Below are 16,905 nucleotides of genomic sequence, written 5' to 3'. Positions count from 1 at the left end.
TTCCTGGTGTAACTTTATAAAGTTTTATCCATCGAAAAGAAAGTTATTCTTCAAAGTGGAAATAATAAAAAAGAAGCAAATGGTGTTTTCCCTCCTTTCTTTATTGCGATAAAACGTCTTTACGAATGCGGCTGAACGATGACGGCGTGTTTCCTGAAGGACGGACCCTCGGCCACACAAAGGACACTTACAAAAAAAAAAAACACCACAGGTTTACAGGAAGTGAGATTCGGCAGAAATCCCTCAGCTGTAATAAATAGTTCCCCCAAAATAAAAGTTTTAACAGTAAAAGTCCAGGCTGGCTGCGGGGGGTGGGGGATGGGGGTAATTTGTAAAACCAAATTGACTGGCCCGTCTTCGTCCAGAGCGCCCCTCAGAGGAAAAAAAAGAAATACAGCTGTGTGAGGAGGGGGGGGGGGGGTTCAAACGTTTCACAGTACGACAAAAGTCATTTGACACAACCGCTGGATCCGAGGGGGCGGAGTCTCATGAGAGGCGTGGTGGTGGGAGGGGTTCCTGGTGGGCGGGGTCTACAGTGAGGGCGGGGCGAGTTCAGCTCTTCTTCTCCTCCAGGATCTTGTGCAGCTCGTCGGCGTCCTCGGCGGTCTTCACCCGGATCAGCAGCGGCACGGGGCTGCTGGGGCTCTTGTCGTCCAGCGGCGGGTTTGGGACGCACACCACCATCACGTTGTTCTTCCCGACCCGCGAGCAAGGCATGGAGGGCGGTACCAGGATGTTCAGCAGGATGTTGCCTGACGGGGACGACATCGGGGCGAGTTAGAAACACATTTCTTTTCTTTAGTGAGTGAAAACGGCCTCTTGAGAAGCAGCAGTGTCGCCGGCGTTCGGTTTACCCAGGTTGGTGTCGGCGCGGATGATCATCTGTGTTTTCCCCTCTGCCGTCTCTTTGAGGTGCAGCGTCCCCACGCCCTTCTCCTTGAACTCCGCCTCCTTTTTGTAGAACATCTTACACCTGAGCACAAAGCGGTGAGGTGTGAGCAGAGAAACGTCACGGTCTGAAGCTTGACCACCACACCATGAGGACAGACGTACTTTTTGTGAGTAAAAGGCGTCGTCTTCTTTCACCTCCTTGACTCTCGGGTTTTGGGCGGCTCCTCCGACTCTCTGCGTTCTCATCTGATGAAACACGGTTCAGATCTGCTGTCAAGCTTCACATCACAGCGACTTCGGTTCATCATTAGTAAAAACGTTTATTTTCTTTCTAAATTAACTGATGAAGTTTCAGCTGCTGACTCAGGTTAACTCTGACAAACTTAAAACTGCCTGACCTCACTTCCTGTCACGAAAGGCCTCACTTCCTGTGCACTGGGCTGAACTGCGGCTGAAGCGTCGTCCGTCTTCGTCCCGCTGAACGACAGCGGTGCGGTGGATCCACCGAACAGCGGGGGGCCGGACGATGAGGAGGAGGATGGGGAGAAGGAGAAGCTGGGGGCGGAGCCTAGGGAGCCGAGACGGAGCTTGTCCACCTTCTTCCCGAAGTTAAAGGAGACTCCGGTGGGGAGAGAGGAGGAGGAGGAGCTCTTCTCCTCTGTTTTACTGAAGGAGAACAGGGAGGAGGAGGAAGGAGCAGCAGGAGCAGCGGCTGCATCCTGCTGCTTCTCCTCTGCGCCTCCCTCGGCCTGCGCGGCGCCGTACTGCTTCTCGATGGACGCCAGGTGGCGCTCGTAGTCCTTGAAGATGGGGTTGAGGTCGCACAGCGGGTTGTCGTCGACGTGTTTGGTGATCCAGTCTCGCACCGGACACGTTGAGCGCCGTCAGCTGCCGCCGGTTACTCCTTGCTGCTCCCGCCGGCTCCGCCCGCTGCGCCGCTGCACGGGGAGGTCTGAGGCAGCAGGGGGGCGGAGCCATTGGTCTGCTTGGCGTCTGCGGGGGCGGGGGGCTGTTGAAGGTCAGACCTGAGAGGAGGAGGTGGAGCTGTGAGAGGATGAAGACAGGTGTGCACTCTGCAGCCAAAAGACCAGTGGCCAGGTGTGTTTACCAGGAGCAGCGGAGGAAGTGGGCGGGACCCGAGAAGCCCCCAACGCCGACGTGCTGCTGGTCCCATTGGTCAGACCTCCAAGACTTTTGAATCCGCCGCCGTTACCGAAGCCGGAGAACAGCGACGCCCCGCCTCCACCAGATGAGGCCGCACCCCCGGCGGGATTGGCCCCGCCTCCGACCGAGGCGCTCAGAGAGAACCCTTTGAAACTTTTGAAAGCTCCGCCTCCCTCGCCCTGAAACACAACACAGGAAGAGGTGAGACGGAGGAGGCCGGGCGAGGAGCAGACCGAGCAGAGAACAGGTACCTCAGCTCCTGCGTTCCTGCGCTTGCCTTCTTCATGGCTCGGCCCTTCAGAACATCCTGACTGGCTAGCGAGAACGTCCCTGCCTGACGGGAAACAGGGGTCACAGGTCAGCAGCTCACTTCCCGTTTACATCCCAGCATGCAGTGCAGCAGAGCGGCTCTCACCTCCTCGCCCTCATCCTCCTGACTCCAGTTTCTGTCCGTCAGCTCCTTATCAGCATTCTCTTCGCATCACCTTGACCTGAAAACACACACACACACACACACATATATAACCGTGCTGCTGGAGTGTTTGAGAGCTGATTACAGTCACTGCAAGTGTGAGCAGGTAAACAGGTGGTCTCATTTGAGATCTGGTTTTGGTGGTAAATCATTGGCTGCTGTGGCTCGACTTGTAGAGTGGTTGTCTAGCAATCAGAATGTTCCAGGTTCGATTCCCAATCTCTTTGAGCACTGCACTACATCCCAAATTGCTTCCGATGCATGAACACTGTTCCCTAATGATGTGAATGTGATTAAAAATGTAAACAATGCTGAAGTAGTATAAAACTGCCGCGCAACTTGATGTATTTGTCAATCACGATTGAGAAAAACGGTGCTGTAATGCTCTCATCTGGTAAACCTCGGGAGTGACCACAGCTCTTGGCTCATACCGGGGTTAATGATTGGTTCCGGACCTTTAAAAACTCTCTTCCGCTTCTTTATGGGACAAAGTTTGGCTCAGCGTTCAGCGATCAGCAGTTAATCGATTACTATTAACTGTGAGGGTTCTATTAAATACATGCTCATAGAGAGATCGCCACTTTGTGACCTTTATTTCTGTTTAAAGTTCACGCCACCGGGACGGAGCGAGCAGGTAACTAGCATGGCTAGCTCCCAGACACACCTTCCGCTCCGGCAAAGAGGGTCGATGAGGTCCTCGTTAGGCTGAACAGTTAACACGTTACCCTCGTCGTTCGAACCGTAGAACCAGTCAACGTGACGCTCGCCGCGTCGGTTAGCCGCGGCGCTAAGTGACCGCATCGTGAACCTGCCCGCTCGGTAGACAGTTAGCGCGGGTCGCGTTAGCCGGGGCTAGCTGCTAGCTGCTAGCTGCCGGCTCGGGGCCGTTTTCTGTCCGCCGTTACGTTGACGCACCTCCTCTGGAATGTAAATGCAGACGTCCGCCTCTCGGTGTCCTCCTCACGGCTCCGGGCAGCTCAGCGTGTCTCTACCGTGTGATAAAGGACCGGCTTCGAGGCTAAAAGCGCCCGCACGCACCGCCAATTTTACAGCGGCTACATCCGCGGTGTTCCCGCGCCCCGCCTCCGCGCACACGCGCCGCAGCGCATCCCGGGCCGCTCGGGACTTGTAGTCCGTTATTAATGCGCAACAGTTCGACATATAAACAGTAATAAAGGACAAACATCATTGGAATCAGTTCGAAACCACCTAATTTTAATTTGATCAACTTCATCATCCATTTATATCGATGTCCTGGATTGTTTGCCGTCTCATGGTGGCCTTAAACATAACATCCTTTACTTTTTCATTATTTTTATTTTATTGAGTCTTTATTCAATTCCTATTTTTTCCTCAAAATTATTTTTTGAAAAACATACAAAATGCAATTCTTACAAACATATTACATGTGTAACCTCTTGCAGCCCATCCTCCCTACAATTGTATTACTGCCACCATTTATTGATCATGTATTTGAGAAACAATGTACAAACAATAAACAAAGTTTATCAAAGAAAAAAAAACCTCCAACATTTTCAGAGGAGAAAAGAAAATTAAAAAACAACAACAACTAAATACAAAAAGGCTGTATTTCATTGTCAGAGAGCTACGAGGCTTTTCTGTGTACATACAAGTCAAACCATGGTTGCCATCTTGTAACATCAGCATTTGTTTGTTATGTTGCAAGTTTTCTCAATGTCAAATGATACATAACGTCTTACATCCATTGCAATAATAATAATATTAGTAATAATAATAATAATAATAATAATAATAATAGGGTCAGTGGGCTAAAAGAGATTTAAAAGCTGTCATTTTGCAAGTTCTTGCTCAGTTGTTTTTATGTGTTTAGTGACACTTCTGACCTGAAATGAGTTATTTTTAAAACATCTTTAAGTCGTCATTATGTTTGTACGTCTTTACATTGTTTTGTAGCTGCAGCATATTTTTTCCTCTTTGTAAAAATCTTGTATTTTATACAGATTTGGTTCTTGATTGCTTTTCCTTTGATTCATTTAGCTTCAGAGTAATTGTTTGGTGATAGCTATTTTACTGTTTACTGTTTTTTTGTGGCTGTTTACCTCATTTGACCTCACTGCGAACATATTATGATTGTTGCTGTTTCGTGTCATATATATTACATTTTGTTTCCTTTTTTGTTGTGGTTTGATTGTTTTTATTGCTTGTTGTCATTGTTTCTGTGGTTTTTACTAAATTAATAACCAATAAAGTGTGTGTGTGTGTGTGTGTGTGTGTGTGTTGTGTGTGTGTGTGTGTGTGTGTGTGTGTGTGTGTGTGTGTGTGTGTGTGGTGGCATGGGGTGTGGTACAGAGCAGAGCGGGGGCAGCAGATGGCTGCTCTCCAAGCTTTCAGCGCTGCCAACCAAACAGGAACAGGGTGCTGCAGAAAGCCGGCAGCGAGCTGAGGGCCGGGCGGCCGCAGGAGGCCCCCGACCAGCTGGCCACCGGCACAGTGGAAGGAGCAGGGAAAGAAATGTGGAACAAAGAGCAAATCCTGGAGTCTGTGTAAGAAAAAACTTTTGCTCTGCACATAATTCCACTCTGATTTTCCGTGTCATGTGTCGACTTTTTTCCTCCATTTTGAAAGTTATGAATTATGTCAGAGGGACCTCGTAGACGAGGGTGAAGTCTGTCTAAACGCTGAGAAACACTGTGTTGTTTACAGGTTTATTACAGGACAACAACAACAACAAGGAAAGGATAGAAAAGGACAAACAACTGTCAAGATTAACTGAGAAATCTGGAACGAGCACAACCGCTACAGAAGAAAACCTCAAACTCAAGAGGAGGCAAGATTAACAGCAAAGTGAAGAAATAAAGAAAAAACAAGCAGGAAATTCATGACACAAAGGTATCATCAGGCTTTTTATGACCCTGTCCAAATAAAATCAGCTGCACTTCTACAGAAGACACAACACACACACACACACACACACACACACACACACACACCACACACACACACCACCACCACTGTCATGTCAGTAATCTATTAATGTTTAATTTCCAGATTTTACCAGTGTAAGATTATATTGGTTGAGACAGATTGGAAGCTCGTTTCCTTTTTGAGGATCATAAACACACTAACAGTGTCGGAAAGACTTTTCATGGAACAGATCAATAGGACTAAAACTGCTGCTGTTATTCTCTGGCGCTGGAAAAAGCTTTCAGGTTTCTTTATATAGTGATGAACAGACCAGGCTTCAGTAATGATTTCACATTCAAACATTTATTTCCTCTACAGAAAGAATTAAGATCAATGTCAACCTTCAGTCAGTAACTCTGCATCAAGGCTGCGATGAAGGACTATCATACATCAGCACCTCTGAGAACCTAAACTTACTGGCGTGATCCATCATACTTAGCTAAATGAAAGACTAATCTTTTACAAACACAGCAGTACAACCCCTGCTTGGCTGTGTGTGTATATGGAAAAAAACTAAGAACCAAGAAGTCAATGGATAAATGTGGTCAGCTGACCATCCTGGGTTGACACAGCACTGCTGGATCGGAAGTATTAGTAACTGGTTAGCTGTGGTATTGCTTCAGTAACTTATGTGATATGTATGGGTTGGACAAACAGGTGTTATTTTTCTAAAAATATTAATAGGATATAGCCCAGCAGCAGTCAGTCAAACACTCACAGCCTCACCTCTCTGAAGGTGGACAACGTCTCGACGTCGATTAGAGACACAGGACAACACGGGACATCGCTGACATGCTGTGTGATTAGATTCTTTATAACACAGAAGCTTAAATTAGAAAAGAAATTAGAACAAACTGACACTGAACCTTTGAAGGGAAGGTTGGGAGTTTACTGCTGATCATGAATTTAACTGAAAATTACTTTGTTAATCTCAGAGAGAAAATCTGTACAACATTGCTCCTCACAGGTTCGATTAATTGAAATTTAAATTCACATATCACATATGTTGAAAGGGTCTGATTTACAATGAGAATTTTATTCAAACCTTCATTATAAACTTGAAGTAATGCTCCAGCTACCTTCAGTTTCCAGGACAGACTCGTCACTGCATTCAAAAGACTTGGTTGTTAGCATGGTTCATTCACGGGAGCAGAATATGACTTGTGGCTAATTTCCATTATTTTACTGATTTTGAAGTTGAAATGATGTGAACTGGTGAGTGGTGTACTTTGAAACTGAGAATATCCTGGTCATCATGGTTAAAGTCAGAAACAGAGAGTACAGTGGGGGGTTTGTTGACCCGTCCATCGACCCCAGCTCCTCCCTCAGTATAGACTGTGACCAGCAGAGGGCGCTGATGACCTGAATATTCTTTTTGTGACTTTTTTTGTTATATGTTCATTTGCAGGTGTGCGTCATACTTTTCAGATTTTTGTGTTTTTTCTTTTTCATTCAGAGTGTTTATGATTGTGTGTGTTTTCCAAATACTTTTGGTGTTTTTCTGGTTGTTTGTGGACCACCCTTGCTTGTGAAGAGTCTTTGTGATGATTTTGAATGTAAGTGAAGGTCTTGCACTTCATTCCAGTGACTTGTTTCTCCTCCTCCTTCAACAGGCTCTATCAAACATGAGGGGAAACTTTGGGGGGTATGGGGGCGCCTCAGGGTGACCTCTAACATCAGAGCTGCGGCCCTGAATTCCGAGAAGAACCCCCGAACAGCACCTCCTCCTGCTCCTCCTCTCTGGACTCCGGCTGTCGGAGCTTCTCCGCTGAGCCGTGAAATGAGGAGCAGCAGCAGACGGGGCGAAGCGGCTGCCGGGTGGGGGAGGGCCCCCGCGGCTCTGCGGCGGGTTCAGGCCTGCTGAACGGGCCGGGCGGAGCTCCGGTGGACGGATCCCGCTGCTGCCTCTGTCCGTGGTGCTGCCGCTGCCGCCGCACGGCGCCGCTCGGCGGGTGTGGAAGTGAAACGCGGGCCTGGCAGCTTCGCTCAAACTACCGGAGACTCCGCTGCGCAGCACTTTCACAAGCCCCGCCCCCTCAGCCTTCTCGAACGCCCATTGGCTCACTTTTCCTGTCCATCTAAACTCACAACTCCCCATTGGCTTATCTTTCCCGCCCCTTCTGTGGGCTCAGCCAATCGTCGGCTGACATCAGTGTTAGACTGGTGGTGTCGGGGGAGTGATGGGGGAGAAGCTGGACGTGTTTCTGGGAACAAACTGCCACATTTGCCCTCTTTGTGTGTGCGGGGGTGAAAAAACAAAAAAACCAGATGAGTGTGATGCTGTTGGACGTGTTTCTGTGACTGAGCCGACATGTTTGATGTGTTTGGCTCTTTGTGAGTGTCAGAAGTTCAAAGTGAAGCAGTGAAGGCAGCTGCTGCCATTTTTCCTCCCCCATGTCAGAGAAGCTCAGCTCACCTCCGCGCGACAGGACAGACACTCCGCATCCTCATCCTCATCCTCAGCAGCTCTGTGGACATCTTCTCTGCATCTGCACTTCTCATCTATTCCACGTTGCCTGCATGTCTTTTAGATTGTTATTCATTTATTTGTTTGTTTTTGTTGGTGTAATTTCACATTCTGTTTGATGTTTTTGTCTCATTTTTGTCCTTTGTCCTTCTTTTGGTCCCACATGGATCGTTTCAGTCTGTTTTCCTCATTGATTGTCTGTCCACGTCTTCTGGTAGTCTTGTATCATCAATCAGTCACAGTATCTCACTGTTTGGGATTGTTTCATGTCTTTTCATCACTATTTTGCATCTTTGAGGGCTTTTCAACAATCTGTAAGAGCTATTTGTCTAATTTCCAACACCATAGTCCTCAGTTTGTAGGTTATTTATTTATTTATTTTACATTTATTTACCCAAGTCAGTTGAAAGCCAGTCCTCATTTACAGTGACAGCCTACATGCAGTAAATCAGCATCACACAGTCTTAAAGGTGTTCAGTGTATTTTTCTTAAAGTTTATGAAGAATAGAGTGATAAACAGGAGTGCTGTAATATTGCTTGTATAGGTATTTGTGAAAGAGGAGAGTTAAACAACTGCAGAAAGTTTTAAGGTCTGTTGCTGATGATTCCAGTCATTTGAAGCAGAAAACTCAAATGAGGAGGGACAAAAATAGGAATGGCCACACTGTGGATCTGTGGACTTGTGTTTCTTTCTGGTAGTTTTGTTGTTTGATACCCTCTTTACATATTTAATGAGTTGCTGTTTTGTATGGAGGTTGCTTTGTTTTCTCATAAATGTCCTGAAATGTTCTGTGGATGTGTTTTAGGTCATTGCAAATGGAATGTTTTTCATTTGAGTTGTTTTGTCTTTTTCTCATATTTGCATTGCATGTTTTGGTCTTGAACATATCTTTGTGTTTAAACTGTGCCATTCTTGCTCCTTCAGTGTCACAATTTTACATCACCTGAGCTTCTTTTTCTCTGTTGCCAGCCAGATTGAGTTGTTGTGGATCTTTGCTGGTTTTTCTTAAGCAATGCCTGTACATCTCAATGTGTGAGTAATACTTTATGACATATGAAGGTACAACAGTTCCCAGTGAATTTGAGGTCTTTACTTTATGTTAATATTCTGTTGGATATTTTAATACTGTATAATAATTTGTCAGATGAGCAGTGCCATTGTTTACAGATGACAGATGATAAAGTCTGAGACCACGTCCTGAATTTTGATATGAAACTTTTTGTTTCCACAAATGTAGAAATACTTTGTCCAGAAAGTAACATCCGAAAAACTCCTGTTGAAACTAATGGGTGACTAGTAAAGTGACAACATTCATAACTTAATGTAATAATTCATAAATAATAAAGTTTTTTGCTCTGGAAGATTATTTTGAAATTTATTGGAAGAAGACCAAAGACAAAGAGCCTGTCGATATTTAGCTCCCAAACTTGATTTTAACCATAAAAACAAAGTTTTGATCCAAATATATTATTATAATAAGAATGTGTATTCAGAAAATAAGGAATAAATTACGTGATTTTCTCTAAAGTTGCGACTTGAACGTGTTTTGCATTGTTTTCATTTCTATGCAGCTTTCTGACTGACATTAATGAAACATTAAACATATTTAGGTCAGATTAAAGATTAATACAGGGGAGTCAAACAGAGTTAAATGCGTGACAAGGAGCACAGAGATAAAGAAAGTGTTTCCATTTGTTAAGTAAATTAATATGTATTTTGAAATGAAAAAGTTTTCCAAGCTGTTTTGATTTCAGTGAAAGTCTGTTTAGTTGTAATAAATGTGTGAAAATCAGGCTTTTCTTTTTCTAAGGGATTTTTTTTAATTCATCAAATACTATGTACAACGTAGAATCAACCCGGATAAAACACAAATACTAGAATACAGTATTCTCTGATAATATAAAAGTCTCTGTATACACAAAAGGACAATAATATATGAGTAATTTTGCATGTATCTGAATAAAAACCACATTTCAGTCACGTCTTTACTGAATCTAACCCATGTGAGTTTTTAATCTTGGTGTATTTGTGGGAATTAAGTTGATTTTCGTGTGAAAACATCCTTTTAATCCGAAAAACTTCATCAGAAAAACAGACACGCGGCGCACTGCGCATGCTCACACCGCGGGGGAGGGGGAGGGGTCTCCATCCGGGAACTCGAGAATTACCATTGACAGCCGCAGCACTACTTTTCCCGAGGCAAAGTGAAATCAAGCCGCGGACTCGGACAACATGTAGTTCCCGTTTTTCAACTTAAAATCACCGACAGGACCACCGAGCCGCCGCCCCGGAGGACCCGTCGACGTCCGGCCGAGCCCAGCGGAGCGCCCAGCCGCGGCCCGGAGTCCTCCCGACCGCTCCGGAGCACTTTTGAAGACGGGCGGAAAGTGTAGTGATGAGTCCTTCAGCCTGGTAGAAAAAAAAAAAAAAAAAAAAAAAAAAGGGAGAACTTGCTGGTGCAGCTCGGAGTAATTCTTCTTTCAATTGTTACTGAGGCTGCAAAAAACCTCCAAATTCCGCCTGAAGTTCGTCTCAGAGCGGCGCAAAGTGGCACCAAAGTGCCGCCGGGCTCCGAACATGGAGGTCCAGGGCCCGCAAGAGGCGCTGCAAGTGGAGATCCAATGTCACCAGGTAGGGAAACATCGAGCTTTCTTCTCTGTTGTCAGAGAGTGAGAGCGGAGCGGCCGGAGGGGAGCTCTCTGCCCGGGGAGGGGGGCCGGAGCCCCGCCGGCCGCTCCGCTCCGCTCGGTCCGGTCCGGTCCGGTACTCCCCCCCCCCGCTCACACACTCCCTCCCCCCGCCGCACTTTGGGCTGAATAGAGAGGTTTGGGAGCTGTTAACGCAGTGCTGCTGGAGGAGGAGGAGGAGGAGGAGGAGGCGCTGTGTGGCCATCCGGACGCGACCTGAATATTTATGAGGAGCAGCGGAGCTCCTCTCCGAGCGGCCTCCTCCTGCTCCTCAAACTTTGCTCCTCGGACGCTGCTGGACGTGACCCGGGAGCTGCTCCGATGAACCCACAGGTAAGCAGCTCCTCCCGGCAGGAGGAGGAGGAGGAGGAGGGGAGATGGAGGGGAGGGGGAGGGGGAGTGTTGTGAGAAACTTTATCAGCACAAATCTGCTCCGGTTGCGGGTGAAAATCACGGCGGGGCCCGGGCTGGCTCTCCGGGTCAGAACCACGGAGCCGCGGGCTTCAGCGTGAAGTTTTTCAGTGGATAAAGAGGAAGAAATGCGCCGTGAGGAGCTTTAAAGCTCCCCGGCGGCCCTCCTCCGCTCCCCGCCGGGTGTTCCCGGGCGGTTCCCGGCCTGCGCCCCGGGTGTTCCCTGGCTCCGGACGGGTTTCGGCCTCTGAGCGGCTTCAGCCGACTCAAAGTTCTGATGTTGAGAAATTTTAGCGTCCATTTTGAGGAGGTCGACATGTTTCTGGAGAGTAAACCGGAGGAGGAGCAGCGGGAGGAGGTGGAGGGGGCTCCCCGGGGCTCCGCGCCGGGTCCCCGGCTCCGCGGAGCGGCCGTGGCCCGGGAGACGTTCTGGTCCCGGGGAGCGAGTGTTTTCGGGCCGTTTTCTCCTCTTTTCTCTCACTTTGGACTTATTACTGATGGAGGGTCACGTGACCGCGGAGCTGCGCTGCGATTGGTCACTTTCACTCACCTCCTCTTCCTGCTGCCTTTGTGGATGCTGAGAGTGAGGAGCAGGGAGGAGGAGCAGAGAGGAGGAGGAGCAGAGAGGAGGAGGAGCAGAGAGGAGGAGTAGAGAGGAGGAGAAGAGAGGAGGAGGAGCAGAGAGGAGGAGAAGAGAGGAGGAGCAGAGAGGAGGAGCAGAGAGGAGGAGAAGAGAGGAGGAGGAGCAGAGCGGAGGAGTAGAGAGGAGGAGCAGGAGGAGCAGGAGGAGCAGGGAGGAGGCTCCTCCGGCTCCTCCGGCTCCTCCGGCTCCTCCGGCGGTGCAGAAGCCGTTCAGCACCACGGTCAGCTCCTCAGCAGTTCAGTAAAGTCACAGTGATGGAGGTGAGACCAGCGGGCCTGAGGATCCGTCACACTGAAGGCATTTCCACCATTTTTCCAGTGAAAGAGCAAAACTTTGTTGCTCTCGGAGTGTGTTTACACAACAACTGCAAACACAACTTATTTGAAAACTGCTCCCATCGTGGAACTTTGAGGAAGTGCTCGGACTGCATCTCGGCGTAGAAGACGGAGCTGCTGCTCCACGCCTGTAGTAGATAGTTTTTCTGCTCATGCTGGAGAAGATGGACGCTGACAGCAGGAGCGGCGGCCTGCAGACTGCCATGACTCAAAGCCACATTCTGCCCGGAGGTTTAGAGTTGAGTCACCCAGAATAACAGTCCGACTCCATCGCCTCTCCATGTACTCCTTATTGTTAACCTTTATAGTGTACTGGCCTCTGCACGGCTGTGGTTTTATTACAAAAACAAACTACAGCGTCCACTAGTGGCCCGGCAGAAAAAAACACATCTTTAAATGGAAGTTTTCAAAATGTTGCTGTGTAAATGGGAAACTTTTCTGAAACTAAAAGACAAAAACAATTTATTTTACTTGAAACGTGGCGTAAACAGGGCCTAAGCTTTAAAGCGCGTGCGCGCATACACACACACACACACACACACACACACACACACACACACACTTTTTTTTAGACTTGTTCATCTTGATTTTATTTCAGATTGTTCTGACTTTCCTCTCTGCTCTTTGTGTGAATGTTTTCTTCACTTCGCGGTTAATATTTATTCTGACCCACTTTTGTCTTGTACCTGAACATGACGTGTCCTATTTGTGGCAAATTTCTTTTTTGGTTTTCATTCCACCTTTGTTAAACATTGCGCTTTTTGTGTGTGTGTTTTGTCACTTTTTATCACTCTGTGGTTATTTCACACTCCGTAGTTCTCTTGGGATTTTTGTGTAAAAAAAAAAAATTGTGTGATTTAGTAGCTTTATGCTTTTGTACTTGAACTTTGTGTGTGTGTGCATGTGTTGTGTGTGTGTGTGGTGTGTGTGTGTGAGAGAGAAGTCTGCGGAGTTCGAGAGGCTGCGGGGCGTCAGAAGGGGAGGGGCTCCGTTCATGTGCAGCATTAGCATTTTGATAGCTTTGATGGTGTTTTTGGTGCGAGGAGGGGAGGGGAGCGGCTACAACACACACTGCTCGGCTCCTTCAACAACCCACACACACGTCTTCAGTCACATTATTCCAGACTTTGTGTGTTTTTGTGTGAGCCTTGATTTGCCTCGTTTGGATCAGTCGTGTCTCTTTGTGGTTGTTTAGTTGAGGAACTTTGTTTGACGGCAGTTTGAACATGTGTGTGTCTCTCTGGATGCTTTGTGTTAAATTTGAGTCGGTTTGTGTTGTAGAATTTCTTTTTTCCTTCAGTTCTTTTCAGATCGTGTATATTTTCCGTCTCTTTGTGTTGTTTTGTGTCTTTATTTGGATGAGTTGTGTATTTAGTCCCCAGTTGTTTTTGTTGTTTTTGTTGTGTTGTTGTGTTATTGTGCGTCTCGGCTTCAGATTTCAGTTTTCCACACTTTGTCTTCTTTGTTGTTGTTCAGTAATACAAGTTCAGCAAGTGTGTGTGTGTGGCTGTTTCACAGTCTGCATGTGTAACCATGGAAACGACTGCTTCTTACAGTCTCTCTCTCTCTCTCACACACACACACACACACACACACACACACACACACACGGTTCCTCCTCATCTTCATGTTTCACTTCCTGAATTAAATATACATCAAACTTAAACATGTTGAAGAAAAAGAATCCGTTGTTTCAGTGTCGGGTTCCAGGAGGAAAGGCTTTCGATCTGATTTGGTTGAAATGGTTTCAGTAGTTGTGTCAAAAGCTCATAAACCTGGTCAAGCTGTTTTGTCCCGCTCCGGGTTGAGCTGTGTCGTTTCTGATAACAGAGACGTGACCAAGTCACCAGGAAGTCTCGAGTCCGAGTCCGAGGTGGAAGTCCAGAGCCACTGAGCCAGACACAACGCTCATCTGGTGACGGCTAATTAATGCAACTTCCACAGTTACTCTACAGTAACTGTACTCAGATCCTGAGAGCCTGTTAACAGGTTTCTGTTCAACAAATCGGAGAACATAAAGACAACAAAAGGACCTAACTTTAAGCACAGCTTGTAAATTCTGTCACTCTTTTATTGTGTTGTTATGTTAAATTAATGGTGTGAAATACAGTCTGTTTTCAGCACAAGACGCTTTATTTCGGCTGCCTTTATTCAGTCAAAAGAAGCCCGTTTCACTCTGACGGTGAATGTTTCTCGGTGCGCCAGATAAACTTCCTGTCAGCTTTAAAGCATATTGATTATACAATGCAGAGGACAAAAAACAGACATAAAGAAGTAGAGTCCTCCCTTTAGAAAAGATCTTTCCTCATCAGAACCCACTGAATTTACAGCCACCTTTTCTGTCTTTACATGGAGGACCTGTTGATGTGGAGTAGGGATGTCAAACATAAGGCCCGTCGGCCAAAACCGGCCCACAGACCACCAGGCAGGTTGTTAAAAATGAAAAGATTTTGAGAATAGCGGACACAACACAACTCTGGGCCTGGAGCTGAGCTCTAGACCGTTCTGTCAGGGTGAGTTTATGAAAACATGAATCACAAAGCAGCGATTTGAGACGTTTTCTGGACGTTTCACTGGATTTTCCGTCAGAAGATTCATTAATATTGGCTTGATGTTGAACTTGTAGATGTTTGGTTTAAAACTTCAGTTTAAATATAAAGGTTATGTGTTTTATTCAAAAGGGAAAATATGTGAATTACAATCCCTGTATTAAATTACAGTCTTTGCAACAACTGAACTGAATTTAAACCTCAATATTGTCCTCAGTGTTGTTTATTCGTGCAGTTTGTGACTGATTGAGGACAAACGTGTTCACTCACTGTGAAACAGGAACAGGAAATATTTCCTCTGTTTTTCGTGATTCTCTTCAGAAACTTCTCCCAAAAACTCCGAAACATTTTGAGGATTTTAACCTTCGATTACCTGAAGAAAAAACTTACTGCAAACTTTGTCAAGTTTTGAATTGGTGCCTTTAACACACGTTTTATTCATTTTTAATCTCATCGCCATTTCCAAATGTCCTCTGCGGTGACAGTTTTATTTTTAATGAAGTCTAGTGATACTATCGCGGAGCTCTGTGCTTGAAGGGGACGTTTTCTACAGTTTTAAGATTCATCCCACTGTGTCGATGTGCTCTGCGTTGTGTGTTTCTTCATCTTCCTCCAGTCGTCATGCTCTCGGCGTTCGGCTGCGTCACGCCTGCAGTCCAACACGGAGCTCTGAACACTGAACTTTCGATCAAAGCTCCGATCGAACTCAGTCAGAATTTAACAAAACCAGAAAGAATTTTAATGTTTGAATTATTCAAGGGGATTGTTTCAGCCCCAGTTATTGCACCAGATCGCCGGATGTGACCTGCGCACGGCTGTAAAAAGCCCAAATGAACGTGACGGCTTCTCCGAGCGAGAGCAGCAGGGCCGCGTTCCTGTAGACAAACACACTTCATACCGTCGGTGTTTACAAGAAGCTTTCAGAGGAACCTCTTCAGCAGGAGGGCCCGAGCTGGAGTCCCGGCAGATCCTCATCCAATATGGCCGCCGCACTGCAGCTGGAGTCTAGTTTCATACAGAACTCCAGCTGTTCATGAGTGTGTGAGCCGTTTGAAGGGGGGCGAAGTATCTGGTCGCCGTGACGACGACCCTTCAGGGCGACCTGCAGGTGATGGAGGTGTGATCAGGATACACGGGGCCTGCTGGAGCTCCGGTTCTCTGTCTCAATCAGAAGAAAAGAAAAAAACCTAAACAGCTTTTTAATGTTTTTTCTTTTCTTTTCTTTCCTGCAGAATCAGACGTTGTGTAAAGGCCTCAATGAACTTCAGAACGGACAGGTACGCTCGCCTCACGCCACAGCGCCGTTCTTTATGTGTTTATCTGCTGTTCATGTTTTTTGTTGTTTGTGTTTGTTTACATGACCTCATGATGTTGTCTTTACCTGTGGTCAGCATGGTGTGTTTGGCAGTGTATTTTATGATCACCGTGGAAACCTGGAGGCAGCTCTTCATCTTCACAGACGGAAAGACTAAGTTTGTTTTCCTCCAAGTAGGAATCTTGAGTCTAAATCCTGAGAGAGGTTTTTTTTTTTTCCCCTCAGCTGTTCTCTGATTGGTTGGACTTTGCTGGTTCTCAAACTGTGGGTTAGGGACCTTCTGAAGTGACTCCTGATTGTGAAACGATGGCCACCGCTGCCAGTGTGTGTTTTTTCTGAACTGGTTCGAAGCTGTTTTAAACTTTGCTTTCTTCGTTTCTCACTCTTCTTCTGGCTGACGCTGACACGTTTTATGTTTTGAGCGCAGCGTTGCGCCCCGGTGGCCGTGTGTGTGGTGTGTGTGTGTGTGTGTGTGTGTGTGTGTGTGTGTGTGAGTCTGCTCTTTGTGGCTGCATCTGCCTGCTCCCATTGTTCAGTGCAGTCCATCTGCTGGACGTCCCCACCCCTCTCTCTCTCTCTCTCTGTCTCTCTCTCTCTCTCTCTCACACACACACACACACACACACAACACACACACACCCTTTCAGGGAGAGCAGCTGTCCCCCGTTTATGATGAAGAAAACTCTGCTGAGTGGTAAACCACCTGCAGTCAACTCATTCTCACACACACAGCACGCACACACACACACACACACACACACACAGGAAGATTTAACAACACCTCCTCATTTCATCACTTTCTTCTGTTCAGAGATCCTCACGGTTCACTTTTAAATTCTTCGTCTTAACTTCCCGTCACATCAGAGAAAATAAAACACGCTGAGCGTGGAAACGATTCGCCGCGTCTCAGAAACCGCCGGACCGACGTGGAGCCGGTCGCGACCCCCGACTCGGCGTGATTTCAGAGTTCGAGGCGAGCGGCTCCGAGTCGAAGCGGAGAGAAACGAGCGGTTGCCACGGCGAC

At 46.9% G+C, this 16,905-nt stretch overlaps 1 protein-coding gene across 1 annotated transcript; it reads right to left on the bottom strand.

The window, feature by feature from the left end:
• Positions 1-82: 82 nt before the first annotated feature.
• Positions 83-3,328, bottom strand: nup50 (nucleoporin 50). Its single transcript, XM_030114017.1, is given in 11 exon segments — positions 83-752; positions 855-973; positions 1,046-1,095; positions 1,097-1,169; positions 1,378-1,763; positions 1,765-1,916; positions 2,000-2,234; positions 2,307-2,332; positions 2,335-2,389; positions 2,471-2,529; positions 3,253-3,328. Coding segments are annotated over 11 exon segments (1,431 nt in total). The 3' UTR covers positions 83-552.
• Between the last annotated feature and the right edge of the window lie 13,577 nt (positions 3,329-16,905).

This window comes from Salarias fasciatus, chromosome 17 (assembly GCF_902148845.1).
Source record: "Salarias fasciatus chromosome 17, fSalaFa1.1, whole genome shotgun sequence".
Lineage (NCBI taxonomy): Eukaryota > Metazoa > Chordata > Actinopteri > Blenniiformes > Blenniidae > Salarias > Salarias fasciatus.
This window is presented reverse-complemented; position numbering and strand designations above follow the sequence as displayed.